The following is a 13,304-nucleotide window of genomic DNA, read 5'->3' as shown; positions in this document are numbered from 1 at the left end:
CTTTATCTGTTATCTTTTTCTTTGCAACATCTGGCTTGGCTAGATTTTTATCCACTCTTGCTCTCTGATCCTGCAGTTTCTAACCCTGCAAACTGTATTTCTCTTATTTCCTTTCCTACAGGTTCACTCACTAATTGCCTTTTTTTCAGGGAGTTACTTATTCACTAGCTCTACAGTTGTTCTTGACCTATTCCAACCTCTTTTATGGATGAAAGTACTATACAGGATTTTCTATTTTGGATTTAAAGTAAGTCCATGATTCTTCCATGCTCAAGTGCTTGAGGTTTTGGGCCTATGAAGTCTCACCAATCATTTTCCCATAGTTTCTTAATTTTTGCCCTCAGATATTCAGGACTGAAGGACCAGATCTATTCTTGGTTCTCCTGAAATTTGCAGTAAAAAATGTTAGTCATTCATCAAATGTTATTTTCTGTAATAAAATTATTTTAAAAAGGATTTATAATATCCTTTTATTTTACTGAAAAGAATTTTATAACAACTTCCTTGTAGGCTGTTGAGACTGTTCAGTGGCTGCTGGTAAATCAGGTTTATTGCCCATCATACCCAAAATACATGCTGCATATGGCTTTTGTTTTCCAAACTGTCCAGGGAATTAAAGACTTCCCTGACCTTTGCTGTTATTTAGTGTTGATGAAAATCTCTATTTAAAGCCGTTCCTGAATCTGAAGCTCTTTATCAGATTTTGGAGCATTTTTATCACTCTTGCTCACTATCACTTTCAAATAAATGTTTTATTTGTACCATCACCATCTCTTCTTCTCAATCTATCAGTTCACAAAATTCTATTAGAAATTAGTAATTAATAGTAAAAATACTACCTCTATCCTATTTTTTCTCCTTTCTTCAACTCCTCCAAATTAGAGGATGCAAAGAGAAAAAAGTGGCTTTGTGGTTGGCCTTAGCTCCTGGCTTACTTGGCTTTATAGGCTACACAGATAGCACCTGAGAAAGTTGTCTCTTTCAATCCAACCATTTCCTGGGGAAATCAACCAAACACTGAAGAACTTAAATACATATATACACATACATTTAGAGGTTGGAGCAAAAGAAAAACAAAACGTTAACTAGAGTTGCATTTGTTGCAAGTGGGAGAGTACACCTTAATATAAGAAAAGTGCTTGGCAGTCTATCAAAAACATTTTCCACAAAAAAGTGTTGTTATGTTCTCTGCTGTAGAGGAGTCATGCAAAATGAGCAGCAGGCACCAAAACAGCACAGTGCCTTTGACTGTTTCTTCTCAGTTGTTGCTAGACTCTTTCAGACAGAAGTCACACCACCCTGCACTCAGTAGCACTAGAAGCAACATCTAGCAGCTCCTGGGTTGCAGCAGGACAGGAATCAGGATCTGCAGTGGGAATAAAAACTGAGACAGTGAGGATGAGAAATTGATAGACACCATGTAAGAAAAAAACCAGCCCTGCATTATCTCTTGATCATTGACGTTTTCTGTCTTAGCCTATGCTGGCCTTAACCTATGTCTCAAAGATGCCTGCTTCTGTTATTTAATTAGTATTTCTGGTTGCAGTGATATTTTATTTCTGATTTATATTGTTTGTTTGTTTGTTTGTTTTAAAGGGAAGACAAAAGGTGAAAGGAAAGTTTGATGATTCTGATCTCTGCCAGGTGACAAACTGGCCAAGAACAAATCCAGAAGTGACGCCAAGGCTGGGGCACGGGTAGAACATACGACGGATTAAGCAGTTGATGCCTGCACAAATAAAGACCTTGTCTGTGCTCCAGGGAGGCAGGGACGGGCACCGACCCGCGCGGGGCGGCGAGCGGGGGCCAGGGGCCGGTTCGACGGCAGGAACGCCCCGCCCCGGCCCCGCAGCGCTGCCCCTCGGGGCGGACCCGCCGGGCCCCGCAGCGCGGGCAGCGCCGGCCGCGGGGCGCGGAGCGAGCGCAGCAGAGCGGGGCGAGGCGCCCGAGGGACGGCATGGTGCCGCCGCCCGTCCCCGCGGCGTCCGGTCCGCTGGCCCTGCTGGACCCCACAGGTGAGCCCGGCACCTGCCCCACCGAGCGCGGAGCCCTGGGGACACAGCGGCGGGAGAGGGGGAGCCGGCGGCGGGGACTGGACGGCCGGGCTTTCCCCGGGGGCAGCACCGCTGCCTCTGCGCTTTAGTTACGCGCTGTGCCCCGGGATTTTCAGCCTGAGGGTGCCGGCGGTGCGCGCTGCCGCTCATCCTCTCGCTCGCGGAGCTGTTTAAAAATACCGGTCCTTCTTTAGAGCTTTCGGCTGCCCATAATGAACCCTTGCGTTGGAGGTTTAACATTGGATAGTACTGGACGCGGATAGGAAAGTAATGTAAGAGACATCCTGCTGTGCTCGATGGCCGTGCTGGAGCAGGTGGAGGTGCCCACAGGTGTGGAGCGGGCTGGGGACAGGTGTTGGATTACTTTCCTTCCTCCTCTTTTCTCCTTGCTGAGTGGTGCACTGGTGGTGTGCTGCTTGTGTTTACAGTATTACATCCTGAAATACAAACACACAGGCAAAAGAAAGGTCAAGTATTTCATTATCCCAGCAGCATTCCTTGAAGTCCAGAAAATACAAAACTTACTGCTAAGGATTTCTCGATGTAGTGTTTGAAAGGATAAGCAGAGACTTTGCTGTGCACTCAAGGATCTTAACAGCTCGATAAAAAGTGTGTCAGATCTTAATTTTTGTCTGAAACTTGGAAGAAAAATTATGTTGGTGTTGAAAAGGTGGCACTGGAAGAAGTGTTATAACTTAAAAATGTTTTCAGGTAATCATCTGAAAAAGAAGTATCTGCATGCTAGCTTTAAATTAGTGCGTAGCTGCTCATTAAATTATTTATTGGTGAAACAATTGCTGCCAAGCAGTGAAGTCATAGTGATACTGCATGATATCGCTTACTATAGCTATTCTATGTAGTATAGTAGGATTTGTGGGATTGCTGTCTTGTTTTGTTTGGTTTGCTTTTTTTGTAATTGAATTGTAAGGTGTTACCCGTGGTCTTGAATATATAACACACTCATGGAATCTTACTTGACAAATTAACATTAAAGGTAAAAGATGGGCCTGATAAAAGCTGCTGTCTTGTGGCTTGAAACAAATGCTGTTGCCTCTGGTTTAATTAGTTCAGCACTCTGGACAAGTCAAGCATATAATCAGAAAAGAGAAAGTAATCACCAACATCAGGTGTGAGTATCTCTTTTAAGCATCTCAATCCGTCACACTGAATTTTGGGAGGCAGTGTAGGATTAATGTAGTTTCACTGGCATAAAACAATTTTGAAAATATACAATGAAAACCATAGCTGATAGAGAGATGGCACTGAAGTGAGCACTGCAGTAATTAAAAATTATGAATTTAGCTCCAAAGATCTTCTCTTTAATATTTTCTCAATAGCAGCAAAGCAGTGGATACCTTTGATACTATAGTCTGTCTATGGTGATGTTCCACTTATTATGTTATCTTAATATATATGCTTAATGTCACAATTTCTAGTAGTATTAATTATGTAATAAAAACGCACTATTTTTTTCTGTTACAAAAGTTCCCTCCTTTTTCTCATAGTAAGATGCTAATATACATTGGGCCAGGGCGTTATTTGAAATAAGTGTTTCCATTTAGATCACCTTCACTAGATCAGAGAAGAAGGTATGAAATGATGTAGTGCTAATATCCAGCAAATGTGATTGTGATCCCAGCAAACTGCTACATCCTACAGCAATTCTTTCCTTGCCAAAAATATTTCCAAACTTTTTAACAGATTTTATGATGTCTGAAGATAGACTTTTAGAAGGAGTAGTGAAGTTAGCAAAGGATAGTTGCCTTAATCTAAATGTAGACTTTTTTTCTAGTTTGGTTGCAAATCGTATGCAAGTTTTCCAAGATGGAAAGATGCTGTTTCACTCTATTCTTTCTTTCCCTTGACCACGGGACACATTCTGTACCATGGACATGTTGCATCATTAATTAGTTCATTCTCTTTTTAAACTCACTCTTTGCTTTGTTCAAATCCAGACCCTACCATTCATCATTAGATCTACCACTTCGCAATCTGATAGATACCCTCCCCACAAAACCACTCATATTTCCATGGTCTTCGTACAAATTGAATTTAGCCCCCAACCACTGCAGACAGAGCACTGTAAATATAATTTTGTTTTCTGTAGCTGATGAATGGACAGAAGTCTTTTTCTGAGTGCAGAGGAGCATGGTCTTTAGCAGGCACTTTTTTTGTTTGGTCCCTGGAGGGTGATCTCAGTTTTTCTCCTCACAGGCCTTTCCCTGCCCCAAGCAGGCAGCAGTCTGGTGTCTCTCCTCCTTGTCCTGATGGCATTCTCTCTCCTTCCATTGTGGTAGCTGGGCTGAATGGCTCCAGCAGGTACTTTGCCTGACAGACGTTTTACAAGCAAAGAAGAGCGTGTTTCAGGAGCTGATCCTTTTCATGTGCAGTTTAGGTCTATGCCAGACGGAGCACAAGCCAGTGATGTGGAAGCACCGTTACCTCTCTAATTTTTCTGTAGTGGCCATTGCTGCAGTATCAAAACTCTGTTAATACTTTACTGGTCAACACTGCTGAAGAATATTGCCAATAGAAAGTAATAACATGATCACACCCACTACTGACCCCAGCCTCAAGCTAATGCTAATAGGATATGACAAGAAAATTTCTTTCTACAAGCTTGATTTTTGGTATGCTAAATATAAGAATTTTAAGTTATAACTAAATTGCATTAAGGTCCAGACTGAGTTTATAATATTCTTACCGAATCATTGTTAAAGAAGTTAAAGGTAATAAATGTCCAAATTATTCTGAGAGTCTTATCAGTATTAAAAAATTGGAAAGTGAATAGCCTACATTAACTGTTTCCTGCACCCCAGGAACACTGGTGTTGGAAGAAAATTCAGCCTACAGCAACATTTCCTCCACTCTTAATTTAACTGCTGTTCTTGTGTATGGCCAGCCTTTGGTCCAAGCCTTGCCACAGAGAGTGTCAGGGAAGAAGGCTGGGCCAGGCACACTGTCTGAGCTGTGGACAGGACTTTTGAGGGAAAAGTCTGGCATTTGATCTTGGCTGGCAGGTACATTAAAAACAGATCCAAATAAATGTCATGGCAACCGCTACAAACAGCAGTAAACAAAGGCTCAAAAAATCTTGGGAGCCAACATGACTGAAATTGCAGAAGGAAGCTAATAGTAAGAACTCTTTGCAGCTGTAGTTTTTTTCATCCAGAGATATTATGTTGCTTTACAACTATTACATAGCATATTACCAATATGCTGGTGCCTTATATGCATGTCATTATATACATTTGGATAGCTAGAGCAAAGTTTTTTTGTTGTGACTAAGGAAAGCCAAACAGCTAGGGTAGAGACCAATTTAGGTCTGAGTTCTACCCATCTTCTCTGAGCATGTGGAAGTCTTCGAGAACATGTCCTTGGATGTGCCAGCTTCTGCTCCAGAAGGGGCCTTTTGTGCTCCTTACCTTTAAGTCATCTCTCCTAAGGGTGGAGTTCATAGCTAGCAACATGTAGTTACCAGTTTCCAAACTGGACTATGAAAAAGAGAAGATCTGATTGGATATTTGCCTCTGTTTTGAGGTGCAGGTGGTAATAGATCAATGACTGTGAGGATTGAAGGGTATCACATGTGTAAATTCCTTCTAGCATGTTTAAATTTCAAAGTCAAAATGTAGTTCAGCCCAAGAAATGTCCCTACAAATTACGACATCCTTTTCTGTTCTATCTCACTAAATCCGCATCCGATTTACTCCAATAATGAGTAAGAGCATGCTTTTCCTAAGACATTTCCCAGCAAACTCACTCTGGGCAATCAAACTCATGTCTTTCATTACTGATAACCAGAACTCAGGAGGGCAAGTTGGACCCATAGTTTATCTCCATACAATCTGATCAACCTTTGCTGGTACAGATGTTACTTTGAGGAATTGTGGAGGCTTGGCTCCTCAGGACTTTCCATAACAGCATTCAGTGGTTTCAAAAATACTTGGCTGAGTAGCATTTGCCCCACTGGCTTTAGGGAGATTTGTGCTCCTGCTTCACTTTAAATTAAACTTTGTCTACATTGTAGCTGCAGTTTTGTAACAGTGCATATGAGCACAGATATCCAACCCACTTTCAGCGTAGCTGTTGTGACTATCATAAAACTGTAGTATCATAGGAAAATACAGGTGGGAAGGTACCTCAGGAAGTTGCTATTCCAATGTCCTGCTCAGAGCAGGGTTAACTATAAGGTCGGGCCAGATTGCTCAGTGCTTTTTTTAGTTAAGTCTTGAAAACCTCCAAAGATGGAAACAGCACAACTTCTTTGGGCAACTTGTTCCAATGTTTGACTGTCCTAGTGTTGAATTTTTTTTTCCTTAAACCCAGTCTGAAACACTTTTTTGTATTTCAGTTTGTCTGCTGTCTTTTCTCCTCCTGCTGTGCACCATTATGAAAAGCCTGGGTCGGTTCTCTTGACAACAGCTCACAGGCACTGGAAAACTACTACTAGCCCTGCCAAAAGTCATCTCATCTCCAGGCTCAGCAAGCTCCATTCCCTCAGTCTCTTCTCATACAACGAATGAACCAGCCCCTGATCTCCTTTGCAGTCCTATGTGGAATTCACTGCAGTTAGTTAATGTATTTCCTGTACTGGGGGCCCCAAAATGGGTATAATATTATGTGGTCTAAAAAGGGCTGAATAGATAGGTGTAGTTGCTCCTCTGATGTACTAATGCTCCTTTTAATACAGCTCAGAATTCTGTTGCTAAGGCACACTGCTGCTTCATGTTCATCTCATCATCTGCCAATACCCCCCCCCGGTCCTTTTCAGCAGAGCTGCTTCGTAGCCTGGCAGTCTCTTACCTGTATCACTGCAAGGAACTGTTGCTTCCTTTGCCCAGGACTTTGCATCTGTCTGTTGGATCTTTAAGGCTTCTGCTGGCCCATTTTTCCATCCTGCCTAGATCCCTTTGAATGGGAATGTTGCCCTCAGTTTTTGACTGGCCCCCCAGTTTTGTGTCACCTGCGAGCTTGATAAGTAGGTATGCTACCCCTTTCTTTGGGACATCGATGAATACATTAAATGGGACAGATCCCAAGACAGACTCACATGGTACTGCACTTGTTACTGGCCTCCAGGTAGAGTACAATTAATTTACCACTCTCTATGAACCCAACAATACAGCTAATTTTTTAACCATCTGCTTGTCCAGCCATCCAAGCCATGGCACCTTAGCTGGGTTATGTGCGTGTTGGGAAATACCATACTAAAAGCCTTGCTAGAATTAAGGAAAAAGACACTCACTGCTCCACAAGTCCAACCTTCTTGCCATAGCAGGCACCTATGCTGTTGCCAGTTGTCTTTTCCTTAAGTGGCCAGAAATGTCTTGCAAAGGATTTACTCCATATTTTCGGTCCCAGCATCACAGGAACTAAAGTGAGGTTGGTTGGTTGATTTGTAATTCCCTGAATCATCATTTTGGTCTTTTTAAAAACAGGTGGAGCATTTGACTTTCTTCATTTATTGGAGATTCCCTAATCTCCATGACTTTTCAAAGTTTAGATGGAGTATGGCAAGGGCATTCAGATATTATTTACAATCTGGTAGATATATTGAATGAATCATTTTAGTTTGTGGGAAGCGGAGTTAACTTGTGGAGTGTCTCATCTGAAGTCTGCTTTTCCCTCTTGGCCATGTGAGATGGCTTCATTGAAAGAACTGCCTTCAACCCTATACACATGGGGAAGAATTGATTGCTAATGAAGAACCTCTCTGCTTCCGTGTCCCCAGTGACCCTTCATGGATTAACAGGAAATTGCCAGAGGCAGACAGCAGGGACACAGACTGGAGAAGAGGTGTTTGAAGAGTCTTATGAATTATTTCTTGATCTTTAGCAGGACAGCTTTGTACATGCAGGTGAAAGACACTTGTGTAAGCTCAGTAGATGATATTTGTCTTCAGAAAAGTTGCATGAATTTCATACTAAAAGATTGGACTCAATTTGTCTGGTTGCTCTACTAGAAAAATGTCAGCAAACACAGCTCTTTATTATAAATGCATTTTTTTACTAATTAAAATTATTTGACTTGATTTGCAGGCATCACTAATGTAGTCTGTCTTCTGAACTCTAAACATTTAACTGAGCTACCTGCTTTTAAATTGGCCTCAAAACTTAAGTGACTCATTGCAAATGGCTTCTGCTTCCTTTTTGACTTTCCTGCATTTCCCCTGCTTTTGCTTACAGCAGCATCCCCAGAGCCTGACCCATGCAAGCTTGCCTTTCCCTCTCACCTGCTGCTCCTTGGTGAGAGCTGCTGCCTCCAGTATGCAGTGAGTGTCACAGCCTCTGCCTTCTCCCGAGGCTGGGTATGCAGGCAGCTTCACGGGCCCATGGAGGGAAAGACATTTGGCCCGGTGCTGTGGCCAGGTTTTGCTCTCTCAGGAGCTCTGCCCTGCCCAGATGCAGTCTATATTAGCATGGCATCACATGGCCCAGTGCTCCAGGGGTGATCCTGCACACTCTTGGTTTGTCTTTCAAAGCAAGAACACCAGAAATGGGGATCACAGTTTGATTCACTTGGGTCTCGTTCATTAGTTAGGATCACGTATGAATGGATGTTTTTAAATCAGTCTAACGTATGTCTGTACTGTGGGATGGGGCCCTGATGTTAATAACCTGTGGCTGCAGCTCAGATATGCCACCACAATAACATGGTTAAGTGCCTTGAAGCAGGCTGAAGGCTGTGAGTGTGCTGGTTTTCACTTTGGTATATCTGAATCCAAATCCTGGTGAGACTGAATGTATTTCACTGAGCAGCTACTGTTTGAGAAGTCTCATATATCATTACCTGATCAACTATATTACAGCTTTGCTTCAGGGATACAGATTGCTTACCCAAGTAAATATGAAAAGCACATTAATTTTCATGATAGCATGCAGAGTTTCTGATAATCTTGTTTAAAATATGCATTTATTTATGTTCTGGCCAGGTAGAGTCAAATTGGTACTTCACATAGTAATCATTTAAGGCCTGCAGGATCTGACTAACCCATGTGAGCAACATTTAATTATAAATGTTACTGAAGACAAGGCATAATTATCGTTGTCAGTGACTTACAGTTCAGCTTAATAAAAACTCATCTCACACCTGTACTGAATGCGTGCACATTAAGCTATGCTGAACTGTAGCTGACTCTGTGGCTTCTAATTCCTTTTGTTTTCTCCCAGAAATTTTCTTAAGTGGGAGTACAACAGTGGGTTAACAATAGAAAAGATTAATAAAAGAAAATCTTCCATTATTTTGTATTTGTTCTGCCATGATTGCAATGAAAAGCTCTCTTTTTTTTTCCCTTTTTTTCCCCTCCCCACTCCCTACAGAACAGTTTGCAAAAAGGAAGAAGACTTCACTTTGGTTCACTGTTGCACTGCTGGTGGTGTCTGTTTTCATACTGACCATAGGTCTGGCAGCTACCACAAGAACAGAAAATGTTACTGTGGGAGGCTACTACCCAGGCATCGTTGTAAGTAAAAAAAAATCTATTTTAGATTATTAGGTACATCCAGGTAAAAAAAGAAAATTAGTCCTGTAGCATTTCACAGGAGAGAGGTGTTCTTTTGTTTTGATCTAGTTCTGGTGTGTGATAGGGTGGCAGGGCAAACTGTTCTTCTGAGGTGTCCCAAAGAGGAGGCTGTTAGGGGGCAGGAGGAGGTCAAGGTTGCACTGCACAGCAGTACGCTGGGCTCAGGGACCTATGTGAACACCTGTGCTGGACTTACCACAGGTCTCCATTAAATGTGGGTGTGTAAATGACTGAACAGTAGGCATGGCATAGACTTAAAAAACCCTTTTAGTATGTTCATGGCAAAAAGAGCCACTCCACTCTTATGTCCATGTGTCAGGAATTCTTCTGGATCTGTTGCAGGGAAAACCCTGTAAATGGGCATGTGGAGGCTTCTCCCTGGAGCCTGCCTAGCATCCTATCGTGCAATCTTGCTGCCAGTCCTCTTGTGCAAGATCCTGTTTCCAAAATCCTTACTCTTGTTTTTGCCTAGGGAACAGACTGCTTTAACACATTCCTACTGTGGGAACAAGGTCTGAGCTCCACCTACTTTACGCTATGGTGCCTTTGTGACTTCTGGGGAGGAGTAGCTCTGACAGCCCCTTACAGTTTCAACCACCATGGCCCTTTCTGATCTCAGAAGAAGGGATCAGTCATATCCAAAAGCACAGAATTCCCTGGAATAAAAAAAAAAAAAAGTTAAATACTTGGACTGAGTTTTAACTAAGAGGAGTACAGGCAGCAAATACAGAAGAGCCCATCTACCTCATTTGGTCTCCCTGAGTCAGCCAAGAGGATGTAAAAGGTGCAGAGTGGAGAAAGAAACTCACATGCTTAGAATTAGACACCCGCTTAGGTATGTGGCTCCACCACTGACAAAATACGTTGTAAAGTACTGTTATTTCTTGTTCTCTATGGAATTAAATGTCCAGAGAAGAAGAATATGTTTCTTTTAATACTGTGCATACATTTTGCATTGCCATTAATAATTTGAGAGTTAGAATTGTTCCTCCTAAACAAGTCCTCTTACATCTTTAGTGTCATGCTGAGAACAGGACTTTCAGAAAGATAATTTTGGATAATGATATATAAAGAGTGGTGTTTTAAAAATAGAACAAAAAGCAGTTCCAAGAATAAGACCTTAAAAGAATGAATTTCTCTTTCATTAACCTAAAATAGATAGATTAATACTGATAAAAGTCTCTTCTTCTTCTTCTTCTTCTTCTATAATTTGAACTAAAATCTTTTAGAAGACCACATTCATTATCTGCATTCATTCCCTAGAAAGAAGTTTCATTTTTAAACTGTTGTCTTTAACAAGTGTAATAAATAATAAACCCACCCATGTGCACAAAACAGGTTATTTCAGCATTTATTTTCTTTTAGGAATAATGCAATGTCTATTCAGTCATCTGAAAAATATCATCTGCTCAATTTTTTTTTTCTAAATCTTAGAGTCTTTAGGGACCAAGTAGAATAGCAAGAATTCATTAGAACACTTTGAAAATAAAACCTTTTATTAATAATTTTCCCTCTCAAAATATTACTGGAGCTAAATAATTTGCATAAAATTCAGAATTCTTTTTGTGCACATATGATGGATATTTGAAGTAAATGAGAAAGAGTGATGGGTAATTTTTACTATAAATGTCATCAAATACTAAATATCACAAACATTTAGCAAGAGTTAAAGGTTCTATGCAAATCTTACATGGTATCTTTCCAAAAGCCTAGTAAGAGGTGTGTGACAGCCCTGCTGTGTTCCTGCCTCACTGCCAGAGGTGATTGACTCCAGTGCAGCATTGGCAGATGGACTATCATAGAATGATAGAATGGTTTGGGATGGAAGGGACCCTAATGATCATCTCAACCCCCTTGCCATGGGCAGGGACATCTTCCACTAGACCAGTTTGCTCAAAGCCCCATCCAAACTAGCCTTGAATACTTCGGGAATGGGGTATCCACAACTTCTGTGGGCAACCTGTACCTAGGACCTCACCACCCTCACAGTAAAGACTTTTGTCCTGATATTTTATCTAAATCTACCTTGTTTCAGTTTAAAGCCATTTCTCCTTTCCTGTCATTGCGTACTTTCATATACTGCACCTCTAGGAATTGGAAGGCAGTAATAAGGTCCCCCCCGGAGCCTTCTCTTTTCCAGGCTGAACAACCCCAGCTATCTCAGCCTGTCCTCAAGGAGAGGTGCTCCAGCCCTCTGATCATCTTTGTGGCCCTCCTCTATACTTGCTCTAGCAGGTCCATGTCCTTCCTATTTTGGGGGACCCACTGAACGCAGTACTCCAGGTGGAGGGGCAGAATCACTTCCACCATCACTGTGAGATGGACTCTCCTCCTCTGCACAGTCAGCCACCTCTTGCAGGATGAGCTGAATAGCCCCCAAAAGCTGCTTCTCTTTTTGCTGACAGTAGAGGGAGCTTAGAAGACCAATGTAGCACTGATCCCAAACTTCTAGATTCCTAAAGCCAGGGGAGTGAATTCAGCACTACATATTTAACTGCTGTGCTCAGAGGAAAGAAAAAATGCGAGGACAGCGTTAATTGAAATTAAAAATAAGGTCTAATTCTCATAGAATTCAGTAGTAAAATATTAATTTCGCAGCTGGTTGATGAGATGTAAATCTCCAATGACCCTAGGTAAGGGTTTTTTCTTAAAAAACCATGCAGAATAAACCCACCTTGCAAACATCTATGAGGGTGAATAACACTATCCACTGGCATAGATTTACTTGCATCGAGAACTGTTTGCAGAACATGGCTTCAGGGTTAGATCCACAGTATAATTTGGCTTCTGCCTAGTTCCGTCTGGCTTCAAGAAGAGTTAGGTGCCTTAATTTCCCTGCATATGTGGTCATTTGAAATTTGTTTTGAAAAAATCTTTTTTCCACACACAGCTTTATAGAGCTAGGTATTATTTGCATTTATGCATCCAAAGTAATTGAATGTAAAATACTACATGTGTAGATGACTTAAGATAATGTTACACTTTGGAAGGTGTCTGCATTTAGTAAATTACTGCTTGATCATCTGTTTGGGCTGTCTTTTTGGAATGGTCTGCAAATATGGAGTTGGAACTTTTTCAGCCTCACTTCCTTATTAATATTATTTATACTTAAATATTTAATTTCACTTCTCTATGACTACTACTTGTATTATTTTTGTTTGCTATTCTTATTATCTTTCAACAGGATCCAATTGTCCCAGTGAGTACACTGACCTAGACTCCCAGAGTTCCCAAACCTGTTGTCTACACAGACAAAAAAAGCAGCTCATCTGACCCTAAACCAATCTCAGCAATCCCATGGCTTAAATTGTGTTCTCTGTGGTTCTGCTCCTTCAGATTTAATTGCTATTGTTATATATTTGCAAATTTTTTTCTTCATATGGATAATATTATTCCATTCTGTGTCCCCTTCATCATCCATAAATGGGGCTTTATGAATTGTTCCTTTTGAAATGAAAGATGGGGCTTGAAACCAGGTGTCATTTTGATGTAGTTATCTCAGTTTACAAAGTTGCTGTTTCCTGAGCAGAGTGTCCTTGCTCACGGTTCCAAGTCTCTCTACAATTCTGCTGTCAGCGTGGGTGCACTTGAGCACTCTTCCAAAGTCTCTGCTCTTGTCCCTTTCACATAAATCTTCCCAAAGCACTCAAGAGTAAATCTCCTTTCCCTGCATTTGCTTTCTTGAAAGTGAGTGACAGATTCCTCTGATACTGAGCGAGTAAAGT

The 13,304-nt window shown here is 41.4% G+C and overlaps 1 protein-coding gene across 3 annotated transcripts in view; it reads left to right on the top strand.

Moving 5' to 3' along the window:
• Positions 1–1,918: 1,918 nt before the first annotated feature.
• TMEM255B (transmembrane protein 255B) overlaps positions 1,919–13,304 on the top strand; it is a 70,329-nt gene continuing 58,943 nt past the window's right edge. For 2 of the 3 annotated variants that reach the window (XM_050333258.1, XM_050333256.1), the window contains exons 1-2: positions 1,919–2,015; positions 9,377–9,519. In XM_050333258.1, coding sequence (XP_050189215.1) covers positions 1,958–2,015; positions 9,377–9,519 — 201 coding nt within the window. In that variant the 5' untranslated portion in view covers positions 1,919–1,957. Of the gene's footprint in view, positions 2,016–6,426; positions 6,626–9,376; positions 9,520–13,304 lie in introns of those variants that run through there. The other variant, XM_050333257.1, reaches the window with a different exon arrangement.

This window comes from Myiozetetes cayanensis, unplaced genomic scaffold (genome assembly GCF_022539395.1).
Source record: "Myiozetetes cayanensis isolate MyiCay16 unplaced genomic scaffold, myiCay2020 scf5-8, whole genome shotgun sequence".
NCBI classification, from domain to species: domain Eukaryota; kingdom Metazoa; phylum Chordata; class Aves; order Passeriformes; family Tyrannidae; genus Myiozetetes; species Myiozetetes cayanensis.
The sequence above is the reverse complement of the archived record's forward strand: the minus strand, read 5'-3'. Positions and strand labels throughout refer to the sequence as shown.